Consider the following 14,687-nt stretch of genomic DNA (forward strand, 5'->3'; position numbering starts at 1 on the left):
CTACTCTTCAGTGACTTTTCTGTCTTTTTTTTTCATTGATGAAATTTTAACACCGTTATCTCGCTCGTGCAAAGTATTTTCTGTGCGCCCCCCCCCCCTCGTCGCACGAAATAAACGTCGTCGATCACGTTCGCTCAGCTGTTTTCATCGCGTCGCAGAAACAGGAAAAATAATTCATTTCAATAATAATTTCAGGTTACTCGTTTACATGGTTATGCAGCTTCGTCTTTAGAGAGGACGCATTTTTTGAGGTAATGCATACTAAACGACGGCTCCATATCTGACATAACAGCTATTTTCATAACTTCATACATTCAGTAGCATCGTTGCCCTCTCGCACTCTGTCTTTTGCTTCCGAAACGATATTTCTGTTAACTAACTGGTGTAAGTGTGTTGCAATAACAAAGTCAGTGTTAACCCTTTTGCTCCAATCATGGGCTTTACCTCAGTTTTGTGTTGAATTACATTAAGGGTGAAGTTGGATAATATACCACATCACCGTATTGATTAATGTTTCTTTCATTCATGTTTTACGCATAATTTCCCCTTGCTGTTTCCCTTTATCTGTTTTTCAAGCCAGTGGCACAATGCGCTCCCTTAAAGACGCCCAGCTAGGAGCCTTTACCTTCTTTGCCTCAGCTCTTCCACATGATGTCTGTGGAAGCAATGGACTCCCTCTGACTCCCAACTCCATCAAAATCCTGGGACGTTTCCAGATTCTCAAAACCATCACTCACCCCAGACTCTGCCAGTATGTGGACATTTCCAGAGGGAAGCACGGTATGGCTTTCTGTCTTGTCTCTTGTAGTGCTAAAATAAAAATGTGTAACCTGTCATCACATTTCATATTAAGCACTTAAACAACTTATCTAAATTGAAGCTATTAATTTGGGCTTTCAGTACAGAACTTACTAAAGTGGTGACACATAACATGTTTAATGACACGCTTGTGTTGGATACATGTTTGCTATGATTTATGAATTTTGGGAATACCTATAAAGCACATGACTCTGCTGTAAGCAAAGGGGTTCAAAGTGTGCCAAGGAAATATTACCCACACCACCACCAATACACCAGCCAGGCAGAACTGTTGATACAAGGCAGGATGGATCTATGCTTTCATGTTGTTTATGTCAGATTTTGAGCCTGCCATCTGAAGGTTGAGACTCATCAGATCAGGCAGCGTTTTTCCAGTTTTCTTGTTTCCAGTTTTGCTTATCCTGTGCAAACTGTAGCCTGTTTCCTGTTCTTTGCTGACAGGATTAGCACCTGGTGTTTTCTGCTGCTGTAAGCCCATCTGCTTCAAGGTTCCACATGTTGCGTATTCAGCGATGCTCCAAGTCGTTATTAGAGTTTTCTTCTCTGACTTCTGACATCAACAAAGAATTTTCTCCCAGAGAATTGCCACTCACTCAAACCAGCCCATCTGGCACCAACAACCATTGTCATGTTCAAAGTCACTGAGGTCACCTTTCTACCCCATTCTGACGCTCAGTTTGAACTTCAGTAGATTGGCTTGACTCTACATGCTTAAATGTGTTGATTTGCTGCTATGTGATTTTTCTAATTAGTTGTACCTAACAAAGTGGCCACTGAATGTATATCTATGTATTTACAAGTGGGAAACATGACATGTACTACATAGTATGTCATTAAGGAGTCCTTCAAACACCATCCTTACATAATGGTTGTGAACATTTGGAAAATACAAATCCAGAAGTTTTTTGTTTTTCTTTCTGAAATTTGCCTTTCCGACAGCAAAAGTCTTGATTGTATTTGCATCTCAACCTTTTATCCTTCTTGCTAGATTTCGAATTAAGATAAGATAAGATAAGATAGAACTTTATTAATCCCTCGGGTGGGTTCCTCTGGGAAATTCGACTTCCAAAAAGCACAGCAACGACCGAAGTTACAGTTACATTAGTCCAGAATTAGTTACATTAGTCTGAGAATTAGTCCAGGTGTATTATCAATAGTGACCCTATTGCTGGTTTTAATAATCATTATCTTTTTTTTCTTGCTCTTCAGAACGGCTGATCGTTGTTGCTGAACACTATGAGAACTGTTTAAGCATTTTCCAAAAACCAGAAAACGCACCCAGGTAAAACGACCAAAACTAACCAGACAGCAATACACAAAAAATGTGAATGTGACTGATGTGAATGATTCATTGTTATTTTACCTTTCTTTACTTTCACTTTTGAACAGTTCCCTTTAAACCTTATTGTTCATAAGGTTTTTCATGTGATGTACACTTTTCAGCGCATTAACAATAAAAAAGGTTTCTGTTTGTGCTAGTGCAGAAAAGGTGCTGCAAATAGCCTATGAGGTTCTTGAAGGCCTGGAGTTTATGAACAAAAATGGTTTGGTGCACCGAGCCCTCGGCCCAAACAATGTCCTCATGGACTGCAAGGTACTGTTTCTATCAAAGTCATCAGGTTTACGCTAGCCTGAGTTACTGTCTAGTTTTAAAGAAATTGGAAAAAAAGGTCTTGCACTCTAATGTCGAGCTTGTCTTTGCAGGGGAACGTCAAGCTGGCAAAGTTCGGCCTTTATCACATGACTGATCACGGGGCAGATGTGGATTTTCCCATTGGGTATGTCCTTTTCTTCTCTTTTTTTCCTTCAGTTAGCTCAGTGTAAAGGGTCAAGTCTTCACGCATATCTGGTTTCTGTTACTCAACAAAAAACAGGCAATTGACCGTAAAAATGATGCATAATTGGCTCATATCCTTTTTCACAGAAACCAGCTTTTAGGGCATCCTGATTAAGGAACTGTAACAGATCTTTGGGCTTTGATCACAATCCAAAGGTCTTCATGTTCTACCAAGTATCTGTGTAATATCCTTTTGCAGACTGAGAAGAGAAATGATGGCACATTCCTGTGACTTTCATGAAACATTTGGTGTTGAAAGTTCAATAAATGTAACTGACAAACAGCTTTCGCTTTGAGGAACAGCTGTTTGGACATCATTTATTAACAAGAACAATAACAACACTTTACATAGAGTAATAAAGAAGATGTCATATTAGATATAAAACAGAAATTCAGCAAATTCCCTGTGGGGTTTAAAGCCTTAATTAACTTGCTGTTTATAATTTGTCTTATTCTGAGGCTTATAAAAGTGCAATACTTATCTGCTCTGTCATTTTTGCCTCAGGTACCCATCATACCTTGCTCCAGAGGTGATCGCTCAGGGCTCCTTCCACCCCAGTGACCCTTCCCGTGATGAAGCTCCTCTGCCCTCGGGACCAAAGTCTGATGTCTGGTCGCTCGGCATTTTGCTCTTTGAATTGTGTGCGGTAAGAATTCTTAATAAACATTCATGCAAGATTTTGGATTTTTGTTTAGAAATTCCATCTTAAAATCGAATCAATTGCAGGGCAGAAGACTCCTGCAGAATATTGATATAAGCGAGAGGCTGAAATTCATTTTAACCCTGGGTGAGTACAAAGGTCATCTGGGTTATTCAGAGCACAGAAAAAATTGTGCCTCTAGTCTCGTTTAGGCTTAAGTGGCGATGTTGTTTGTCCTCCTTAGGTTGCATGGATGACATTGTCACTGTCCTTGCTGAGGAACATGGTTGCTTGGATACCATTAAGGTAAACCTAATGTCTGTTTGACCGGCAGCAATGTCATAGCTGGTGTTGTCTGTATGTGTGTGTGTGAAACCTACTATAACATAAACTCCATAAAAGACATTTTGAATGCTTTCTGTCTGTCTATGGCCAGATTTTGTCAACACATTAAAGTCACAACTATTCAAGATATACTTTCAGCGTTTGCAGATGAAATCAAAGAGAAGTTTAAATATAGGCGTGATCTGAGTACGACGTGAATAAGCCTACTTATGAATCATGCAGACAAATGTTGTGACGATGGGCAGTTAGGTTTTTGTTTTCTGATAAAAATACAGAGTCATTAAAGTTGGATTTATCATCACAGTATTATAGTCACGTGTAAAACCTACATTTATCTCTAGGTTGGCTGTGTTTTGATGTCTTTGATCTTCATGCTAATTGGATACCTAAATGTAGGTTCTGAAATCAAAACAGCACGAACCAGATTGTACATATATTCAGTCTAAAAATATTGTTGTTTACTCACCTAAATTATTTTAGTTGTTTGGGTGGTTGATTTCACTCAAATAATTATTGAATATTTTTTACATAAATGGTGGAGTTTGTGATTCAAACAAAAATATCTTATATAGGTATGCATGATGATGAATGGATATAAAAGACAAACAAAAACAGTATATACAGTATGCTTTCATCCAGCAGCAGGTATGGTGGATGTTTATGTACGGACACTATGTGACCATTCTAAGTGTTCATCAGAGTGACGGACTGTGGAAAGATACTGTGTTTGTCTGCTTGTTTAGTCGTACAGTGCTCTGTAGCGCCTACCAGAGGAGGGGCGTTAGAACAGGTTTTGTGTGGGGTGTGATGGGTCTGCAGTGATATTGCCTGTTCGTTTCCTGATTCTGGATTTGTACAAATCCTGAATTGAGGGAAAGTTAGCAGCAATGGTCTTTTCTGCAGATGTCATTATTGACGTCTTCTGCACACTCTGTGGCTTATTTAAGCACTGTCTGTTACATGCAAATCCCTAGAAGTTTTGTAACTAGTACATGCTCATGCTACGGTTTTGTTTGGCTTGTACTTAATGTCACAAAAAGTTTTTTTGAAAGGGTAGTAGATTTTATGGATTTTTAGGAGTTTATGGACAAAGAAACAAAGAAACAGAAAGAGATTTCATGCATTATTATATTTGAAAATGTGACATAATGTAAGTTGGGAAGCAGTTTCAATATGGCCAGGGCCCTTTTATGTGAAGTTTGCATGTTCTCTCAGTGCTTGTACACGTCATTATCCTGGAGTTCTGGTTTCTTCCACCATGGAAAACACTGCTAGGTTAACCAGGTTGTCTTGGCGATGGACACTCTTAAACAACTGTGCAAATGCTCACTAATATTTCTTGACTCTTATTGGGAAGCATCAATGCGGTGTGTCTGTTCCATTTATGACAGCGTTGATCATATTTGTATAATATTTACAGGAGCTGCCTGACAGTGTTCTTGAGTTATTAAGGAAGTGCTTGACCTTTCTTCCATCTAAAAGGTAAATCCAGTTTCTGTTGGATTTCATATCCTATTGCAGGTCATTAGACATTAAGTTAAAAAGAAAATCTTTTTTGGTGTCATGATAATCATGTCTTTTGACTTTTATACATAATATAGGCCAACCCCTGCAGAACTACTGCAAGACCCTGTTTTTAATAGCATCTCCTGCCACTACACACCCTTCCAGAAGCCTGTCAGCCTGTTCTCCTCATCCCTGCGCTGTGCACATCTGGTGCTCCCAGACGACATCAGTGACCTTTGCAAAGGTCTTACCCACTTACACACAAACAAATATGCAGACTTACACAGACACTGAAACACACAACAACGTCGGACATACACAAACCATATGTCGAACTACTTTCCTTTGATTAAAAACCTTAAAAACACTCTTAAAGCAGAACAGATTATCCAGAAATTGCTTTAATTAAGTGTTCCTTTACTAATAAAGTCGTAGCATTGTTTTATCCTCCTTTTCACATACCATACAGTCCTGTATTTAATTCCAAACTCTCTTTTCTCTTCACCACGCCAACAGCTTTCCACTGTCGAGAACATCTTGACAGTAGAAATGAGAAAGTTTTGTTTTTTCCTGCTTTCTAGTTCTGGAAGCAATTTCCTTAGATTTACGCTGTTTATTTTATTTGTTGCAGGCCAGATGAAATAATAAAAAAAAAAGACTTTATTAGTGTCATTTCCTTTTCAAACAGTCACTACTTTCACCATTTATTTTCATATGTTGTAGAGCCACCTGTGCCTGTTGGGTTTTTACTCTTTTTGTGTGTGTGTATATGTTTGTGTGTGTGCTATTAGACGACGATGAGGATTACCTGTCGGAGCGGGCCATAGATGAGGTTTATCATCTGTGGTGTCTGGCAGGTGGAGACCTAGAAAAGGAGCTCACCAACCAGGAAATCATTCAGTCCAAACCACCGATCTCCACACTGCCCAAGTATAAAACAACATATGCACAAACACAAAAGACTGAGCGGTTGGCAGTTTTTATTTAAATTTTGAGCCTGTCTGCATCTTGATTGCATCTCCTTTTCAGTTTCGTCTTGGAGGATGGGGAGACGTTTGGCCAGGGCAGGGATCGGAGTTTCTTGCTCGATGACACGACAGTGACGCTGTCTCTGTGCCAACTCAGAAATGTAAGACCGTAAAATGTGTACATTTCTTTATGAACACTCCTGCACTATCTGCAGCCTTCTGGGCTTCCTTTGATATACTGAAAACAACTGCAGTCATTATGCCACTCGTACTTCTGTATTAATAAGTGTGTTTTTATTAGTTGACAAAATCTTTTAATGTTGCCTTGCTGTATTGCAACTGCAGTAAAATTGCACTTGCAATAGAAACTATAAATTACTATAGAGACTAGATATTTATAGAAACTATAAACTTCTGTTACTGTTTTTACCATAAGTGGTCTTTTTTTCCCCCAGAGGTTGAAAGATGTAGCCAGAGAAGCCTATTACCCTCTCCTCGAAGACGAGTAAGTGCTCTCAATCTTGAAGTTGCTCTTGTCATCCTCTCCTCCCCTTTAGTATTTTACACCTTACTTCATCATTTATTTTAGCTTGAGAAATGTCATACCCCCCCTCTGCTTATTTCTCCCTCCTCCAGACAGTCGAGTTTGCCCCAGTCCAACAGCAGCAATGAACTGTCGGCCGCCGTCACGCTGCCACTCATCATCCGTGAAAGAGACACCGAGTACCAGCTCATCCGCATCATCCTCTTTGACAGATTGCTCAAGGTCTGGGCTCCATACAAATTCATATGCAGCACTCAGCATGCAAAAGCATTTCCTCAGTTTCTGTCCTGTATTTGTAGTATTTGTTGTTTAAACGTGTTATTGTTAGACTGGGACTCAATAATGTATTGCTTTGACTTTAGGCCTACCCGTACAAGAAGACCCTAGTGTGGAAAGAAGCCAGAGTGGACATTCCCCCACTTGTACGAGGGCTGGCGTGGGCTGGCTTGCTGGGCATTGAGGTACAAAATAAATCATGAAAAGTTGCATTTTTATATTTGTTTGTGGTACCGCTTACTCTCCTTCTTTTGCACAGGGTGACATTCAAGCTAAATATGAAGGTATAGACAAGGATACTCCCATACCAACTGACAGACAGGTACACAGCTGTTTAAAAATGCATGTTACGCCGTGTATACAAGTGGATTTAATCTAACTTCATTCAATCTCTTTTGTCTTTTCGTGCACATGCTTACAGATTGAAGTGGACATCCCACGGTGCCACCAATATGATGAGCTGCTGTCATCTCCCCAGGGCCACATCAAGTTCAGACGTGTGTTGAAAGCGTGGGTGGTGTCTCACCCTGACCTGGTCTACTGGCAGGGTCAGTCATTCTCTTGTAACTCGCACTATTTATTATTGTACTGTACATAAATAGACACTAGGTGGTGGTCATGCCACACTTTTCAAATTCCTTGTTAAATTTCTTGACCCTACAGTTGAATTTGTGTGAAGATCATGAGCTGTTCTGACTTGATTTTCACTTCAGGTTTGGATTCGCTTTGTGCCCCCTTTCTATATCTGAATTTCAACAATGAAGGCAAGACTTTTAATGTGAACTCAAGTAGCTAACTAGTATTTTATCTCCATTTTATTTTCATACTTTTCATACTTTCATTTTTATCTGATTCTCTTCCCAGCTTTGGCATATGCCTGCATGTCTGCCTTCATCCCCAAGTACTTGTACAACTTTTTTCTGAAGGACAACTCTCATGTGATCCAAGGTAAGCTATACTTGAGTAATCTTCGCACAACTCAGAGAGTTACTTACGCACTAATGAAATATTCAGTTTTCATTCTTCGAGCAGACGCTGTTCCATATTATTTTATTACTTGTTGTCATTTCTACCGGTTATCATATGTAGTCAACTGCAAGTTAAGTAATAAGCATTAAACGTTGTCTGAGCATTCAGTTAAGTTCAAAAGCAAATTATCATCGGCTGGCACTGAGCATCAGCCCGTCAGCTCAATGTTGATTAAATTTTGGCTCCATGTTGCTTCTAAGCTCTGAAAACTAATTTCAGTCCTTCTTAATGGAGTTTGCAGCTGAGTCGCATCATTTAGAGATAGGGAAACAAATGAAACTGCAAGTGCCTGCAGAGAAATGTCACAGGCAATTCGTACGTGACTGATAAACAGCTGCACCATACACCTCTTGAACTCCATGGGGAATGTGACTATTATCATTTCTTCCCCTGCTAGATGCCCTGGAGAGAGCTGTCTAATGTTTATCTTTCTGGTCAGAGCTCCTTTGTAGATGAACTGTGTGAAGAAATGGGGCTTGCACAGCTTTGTGCAGCATGAGTTTACATTCACTATGTACTGAGGTTGAGAAAGGCTGAAAAGTGGATCAGGAGAGTACGAGCAACATGTGGGTAACACATAAGAGTTGACTAAATTTCAATAAAACTGATTCACTTGATGGAATTACTACACTCAAGCTTTTCTGAGTCACGTTTGTGTATGTTTTTCTTTGATGAACAATACTGCACCACCCCTCATTTCTTTATATTTTGCTTGAAAAAAGAGAAATAGGTTCAGCAGTTTATTGAAACGTGTACAAATATACATAGCAATGCAGTATATAAGGAAAAAACTGAGTCAATAGTCAACATTTGGTATGACCACCTTTATTCTTCAGCACAGCCTGAACTCTCTTAGTCTGATTGCTTTACATTTCAATCAATCAATCAATCAATCAATCAATCAATCAATCAATCAATCAATCAAGGCTTTATTTGCCACGTGCAGGTTGCCCTGCAGTGAAATAGGACCCCCCCCTCCGACCTTACACACACAACACAGACATCAGATGAGGATACAGGTCGGAGATCGGTAGCCATCCATCCATCCATCCATCTTCATCCGCTTTGTCCGGGGCCGGGTCGCGGGGGCAGCAGCCTAAGCAAAGAGGCCCAGACCTCCCTCTCCCCAGCCACCTCCTCCAGCTTATCCGGGGGAATACCAAGGCGTTCCCAGGCCAGCCGAGAGATATAATCTCTCCAGCGTGTCCTGGGTCTGCCCCGGGGCCTCCTCCCGGTGGGACATGCCTGGAACACCTCACCCAGGAGGCGCCCAGGGGGCATCCTTGTCAGATGCCCGAACCACCTCAGCTGGCTCCTTTCGATGTGGTTTCGGTAGCGTTACAGAAAAAAACACTGAAATATACACTACAATGGGAAAGTACAAGAGGGAAAAAAAGAGACCTCTACTCATGCTGGGCTCCTGGGAGGACAGCATGTGTTTTTGTTCGGCTGCAGCCTTGCGACCGCAGCTGGCGCCGAAAGGGTATCCGCATGAAGTGATGGTGCTTTTTACTTTAGTGCGAACAGCTCATATGAATTTCAAAGCTGTTCTAACAGTCCAACACTGGCCTCTCAATCTCCCATTGGAGAGCCGTGAGCTTCTCCATGATGTATCACCATGTAACCCAACCAGAAGCCTTGGATGAACCGGGATGTTCGTCTCCTCCTGAAGGCCCGCAACACCACCTTTAGGTCAGGAGATGCACACGCCTACAGTACAGCCAGGGCTAATCTAAAGAAGGGCATCAAAAAAGCCAAACACCATTACAAAAAGAAGGTAGAAGAACACTTCTCCAACTCCAACCCCCGACGCATGTGGCAAGGACTCCAGACCATCTCAGACTACAGGACCACTAAACCCTCCCCCGCATCCTCTGATGTCTCCTTCCTCAACGAGCTCAACAACTTTTATGCTCGTTTTGAGCGAGGGAACCCCACAACCACAACCAAAGCAGACGTGACGCCAGACCACCAACCTCTGACTCTCTCCCCCACCGATGTAGGAGCGGTGCTGAGCAGGATCAATGTCCACAAGGCTGCAGGTCCTGATGGCATCCCCGGGCGTGTTCTCAGAGCGTGTTCTGGGGAGCTTGCAGGAGTGCTGACAGACATATTCAACCTGTCCTTGGCCCACGCTGTGGTACCGGCCTGCTTCAAATCCACCTCCATCGTCCCGATACCCAAAAACTCCAACCCATCTTGCCTCGATGACTACCGCCCAGTAGCACTCACCCCCATCATCACTAAGTGCTTAGAGCAGCTGGTCCTAGCACACTTCAAATCCTGTCTCCCCCCCACCCTGGACCCCCACCAATTCGCATACCGCCAGAACAGGAGCACAGAGGATGCAGTCTCCATCGCACTGCACTCTGTCCTCTCACACCTGGACAACAACAACACCTACGCCAGAATGCTGTTTATAGACTTCAGTTCAGCATTCAATACAATCCACCCCTCACAACTCATCAGGAAACTGACAGACCTGGGCATCAGTTCCCTCATCTGCAAATGGTTACTGGACTTCCTGACCAACCGCCCCCAACATGTCTGGCTGGATAACCGCTGCTCATCTACAATCACGATGAACACCGGTGTACCACAAGGCTGTGTGATGAGCCGTTTCCTCTACTCCCTCTTCACCCACGACTGCAGACCGGCTGATGGTTCCAACACCATCATTAAGTTTGCATATGACACCGCGGTGATTGGCCTCATCAGTGACAACGATGAGGCCGCCTACAGGGCGGAGGTGGATCGTCTGGCTGAGTGGTGCGACACAAACAACCTGCTGCTTAACACCGAGAAGACCAAGGAGCTCATCGTGGACTACAGGAGGAATGCTGACCCACATCCACCCATCCACATTAAGCGTGTGAGCAGCTTCAAGTTTCTGGGAGTCCACATCTCCGAGGATCTCACCTGGACGACCAACTGCTCCAAGCTGGTCAAGAAGGCTCACCAGCGCCTCTTCTTCTTGAGGACTCTGAGGAAGAACCACCTGTCCTCAGACATCCTGGTGAACTTCTATCGTTGCACCATCGAGAGCATCCTGACCAACTGTATAACAGTCTGGTACAGGAACTGCTCTGCCTCGGACCGGAAGGCGTTGCAGAGGGTCATGAAAACTGCCCAGCGCATCGCCGGAGCACCACTTCCTGCCATAAAAGACATCTACAGGAAGCGGTGTCTGAAAAGGGCTGGTAAAATCATCAGGGACCCCAGTCACCCATCACATGGACTCTTCACCCTCCTGCCCTCTGGGAGGCGCTACAGGAGCCTCCGGACTAAGACCACCAGGTACCGGAACAGCTTCTTCCCCACAGTTGTCAGACTCCTGAACTCTGCCTCCTGACATCTGACCCACGTTAACACATGGACTGAACATACACACACCTCTGTAGAAATTATCCACATATCTCACTTATCTTAACTGCACTACTGTATAGCTCTGTAAATAATCATTCTGTACATACGATAATTTTTAACCCTACAACTGTTTACAACTTGCATAGTTCCCATTTCTGTATAACTCTATATCTCAGATTTCTGTAAAGTTATTTATTTCATATTCTGTATAGTTTTTCATATTTATATCCTGTTCATATCCTGTACATAGCTTGTACTCACTACAGCCTGTACATACTTATAGTTATAGAATATTCACAACATACTTCATACCGTGTACATTATAACATACCATAATAGACCCATTTCTGTAATATACTTACATATCTATATTATTGCTAATATATATTGTAATATATCTATATCACTAAAGCACTTCTGGATGGATGCAAACTGCATTTCGTTGCCCTGTACCTGTGCATGTGCAATGACAATAAAGTTGAATTTTATTCTATTCTATTCTATTCTATTCTATGTAAGTAGTCGTTGGGAATAGTTCTCCAGTCTTCTTGAAGGACATTTCAAAGCTCTTCTTTGGATGTTGGCTGCCTTTTCTTCTCTTCTTTGTCAAGATGAGCCCACACTGCTTCAGTAATGTTGAGATTTTGACTGTGGGGAGGCTATTACCTAATAACTGCTATGACGCCTTCCAGTCAGGTTTTAGACAGAACCACAAGGTTCCATCTTGGGACCCCTTCTGTTTAACATTTACATGCTCCCACTGGTGAATGGTGTAGGACCAAAATACATCAGTGACCTCCTGACCCAGTATGAACCTTCCAGATCCCTCAGGTCATCTGGATCTGGTTTTTTATCAGTTCCCAGAGTCAGAACCAGACACAGAGAAGCTGCATTCAGCTTTTATGCTCCTTATATCTGGAACAAACTCCCAGAAAGCCTCAGATCAGCTGAAACACTCAGTTTATTTAAATCCAGGTTGAAGACTCACCTATTCTCAGCTGCATTTGAATAAAGCACCAAATCCACACTTTTAAGCTTAAATTTCAAAACGTATATTTTATCTACTGTTCTGATTTTATCTACTGTTTTTTTTAATCAATTTTAAATCATGCTTTTTATTGTTTTCGTTTTTTTAATGTCTCTGTAAAGCACTTTGAATCACCTTGTTGTTGAATTGTGCTATATAAATAAACTTGCCTTGCCTTGCCTATTGAAGGGAATATTGACTTTCAAGCTCATTAAAATTGTAAAAAATCACCTTATATACTTTATTTCATTTATGTTTGCATATGTTTCAATAAATTGCTGCACCTATGTTTAATTTTTCTTGCAAACTATAAAGAAACGAGAGGTGGCTCAACACTGTTGGTTGTATTTTCTACTGGTTACTATAGAGCTTTGTTTGGTCAGACCTACTGTTCTTCACGCCTGAACACTCAAACTACTCAGTACACTCTTTATGGACCTTTTGCCTCTTTTTCAGAGTACTTGACTGTCTTCTCTCAAATGATTGCCTTCCATGACCCAGAGCTAAGCAACCATCTAAATGAGATTGGCTTCATCCCAGATGTAAGTTACCAAGAGTGCAAGTGTTCTGGCAGAGTGATGAAAATAAAAGTCAGCAGTGTAGGACATGCCTGGTTATTAACATTTTTTTGTTATTGCAAATGTATATTTAATGGCAAGTCAAAAATAGTACAAAAATATTCTTAGTGTCTCATTGCCAGGGGACAAAGAAAATGACCATCCATAGATTGTTACGTATATCTTTTCATAGTCAATGACATTTTTTGTTCCACATCCCCGTTTCCAGAATTTGTGGCCAGGGTCAAGTTTTCCCCATAGTCCGCTGGTAATGATTTATACAGCGGCTAATGTCTGCAAGGCACACTTAATGATTGTCCTCTGTCAGGCTTACCTTATTTCTCTTACTTTGCGCCACCTCTCCTCGCCCTTTGCTTTCCTTCTTACGGCTCTGCTCAGACAGTGACAAGGTTAAAGTCTCCACCGTCTCTCCAGGGTTTCAGTTTGTGTGCTGATGAATGTGTGTCATCCACAGCCCGGCCTCTGAGACGTTACCCGATGAAAAGTGGGGTCTTTATCACAGAGGAGTCAGGGATTTAAGTTTCTATTTCCTCAGTGTCTGATATTGCAGCTGTAAAATGGAGCAAGTGAAGCACCAAACTGTGCTTGTTGATTGTCAGAATATGAAAGTGTATGGAGAAAAAAATGTAGCCTGCAGGTGATTTTGCTTTTTTTTTTTGGCTGTTTAAACATGTTTTTATGCTAAACAGATGCCCTGTTGTAATTATTTTAGTCTTTTGCGCCTTCATTGTTCAGACTTGGGCCTTCCAAAAACTGCTTATCATTCTGGGTTGTCATTTAGAGCATGTACAGTACTACCATTTCAAAGGGGACTTTGTATGCTTGCTTTTGTTGTTAGGCCAGGGCAATACTGGAACACTCTTTGTTGATACAGCTTTCATGCTTGATTTCAGTCCCAGTAATCAGACTTTATATATAATAAATCCCTTTTCCCTTTGTGAACTGCAGAGCACACTCTGAGCTGTTGTTTTACTCAGGCAGTAAATCCATCTGCACTAAAAGGCCGAATGTCACTGCAGTATGAATGGATTTCTCATACATGCAAACCGGAACATGGCTAGTTCAACACACTTTGTCTTTCAGAAAGAAAGAAAAAACCAAAAATGTTGTGCAAACATGCAGAAACCACAAGTAATCTTTGGAAATGCTGCAGAGTTCCTGGACTCCGCTCCAGCAGAGTCAAATTGCATGTTGCCAGTGGTTTAATTCAGGGCCACTTTCAATTTTGGCTACATCGCCTCTCCTGAGTCTGCCATTTACACCTACGCTAATCCAATCTGGCTGTACTCGCAGTCCTGCTGCTGGGCTGTTGCGGCTGAGGATGAGACTCTGAGTGCAGTGGCCGTCTCGTCACACTTAGGCACACAAGAGGTCCACTGAACAGTCACCAGCTCCCTCGCAATTAGCAATCAGTAAACTGGCTGAGATAACTCCGCTGTTGCTGCTCCAGAGCTTTTGCCGCTGAAATTTACAAAGCCTTGGTGACAGTGGCCAGCAATTGGCAGTTGCTAGAACAGTTGGTTAATGGCGTAGTGTGTGTGTGTGTGTGTGTGTGTGTGTCTGTATCTGTCTGTGTGCCTTATTTCATTTCAATTTTATGCTTTTCCTCCCAGGGAAGTGCAGAGAGTAAATAAGAGAGAAAGAAAGGACAAATGACAAGATCAGTATATTGAGATTCATTTTCATTGTTAGCGTTTTTCCCGTCGACTTATAACCAAAGTCAGCAGTTTGCTCTTTATTGCTGTTACGGT

At 41.8% G+C, this 14,687-nt stretch overlaps 1 protein-coding gene across 2 annotated transcripts in view; it reads left to right on the forward strand.

Annotated features, from left to right (window-relative positions):
* The first annotated feature begins 99 nt into the window (after nucleotides 1–99).
* Nucleotides 100–14,687, forward strand: part of tbck (TBC1 domain containing kinase) — a 63,944-nt gene continuing 49,356 nt past the window's right edge. Inside the window, exons 1-20 of one of the 2 annotated variants that reach the window (XM_086295548.1) lie at nucleotides 100–251; nucleotides 577–780; nucleotides 2,029–2,101; nucleotides 2,299–2,413; nucleotides 2,524–2,597; nucleotides 3,162–3,303; nucleotides 3,384–3,444; nucleotides 3,542–3,603; nucleotides 5,063–5,124; nucleotides 5,244–5,392; nucleotides 5,940–6,078; nucleotides 6,178–6,277; nucleotides 6,572–6,621; nucleotides 6,753–6,882; nucleotides 7,023–7,121; nucleotides 7,196–7,258; nucleotides 7,358–7,484; nucleotides 7,650–7,700; nucleotides 7,801–7,884; nucleotides 12,815–12,900. In XM_086295548.1, the coding sequence (XP_086151674.1) occupies nucleotides 588–780; nucleotides 2,029–2,101; nucleotides 2,299–2,413; nucleotides 2,524–2,597; nucleotides 3,162–3,303; nucleotides 3,384–3,444; nucleotides 3,542–3,603; nucleotides 5,063–5,124; nucleotides 5,244–5,392; nucleotides 5,940–6,078; nucleotides 6,178–6,277; nucleotides 6,572–6,621; nucleotides 6,753–6,882; nucleotides 7,023–7,121; nucleotides 7,196–7,258; nucleotides 7,358–7,484; nucleotides 7,650–7,700; nucleotides 7,801–7,884; nucleotides 12,815–12,900 (1,860 nt within the window). In that variant the 5' untranslated portion in view covers nucleotides 100–251; nucleotides 577–587. The remainder of the gene's footprint in view (nucleotides 252–576; nucleotides 781–2,028; nucleotides 2,102–2,298; nucleotides 2,414–2,523; nucleotides 2,598–3,161; nucleotides 3,304–3,383; nucleotides 3,445–3,541; nucleotides 3,604–5,062; nucleotides 5,125–5,243; nucleotides 5,393–5,939; nucleotides 6,079–6,177; nucleotides 6,278–6,571; nucleotides 6,622–6,752; nucleotides 6,883–7,022; nucleotides 7,122–7,195; nucleotides 7,259–7,357; nucleotides 7,485–7,649; nucleotides 7,701–7,800; nucleotides 7,885–12,814; nucleotides 12,901–14,687) is intronic. The other variant, XM_086295549.1, reaches the window with a different exon arrangement.

The sequence above is a fragment of the Aulonocara sp. 'chitande type north' Nkhata Bay genome, linkage group LG6, assembly GCF_057382095.1.
Source record: "Aulonocara sp. 'chitande type north' Nkhata Bay isolate Kocher_YH1m ecotype deep benthic linkage group LG6, A_spYH_male_GT1.1, whole genome shotgun sequence".
NCBI lineage: Eukaryota > Metazoa > Chordata > Actinopteri > Cichliformes > Cichlidae > Aulonocara > Aulonocara sp. 'chitande type north' Nkhata Bay.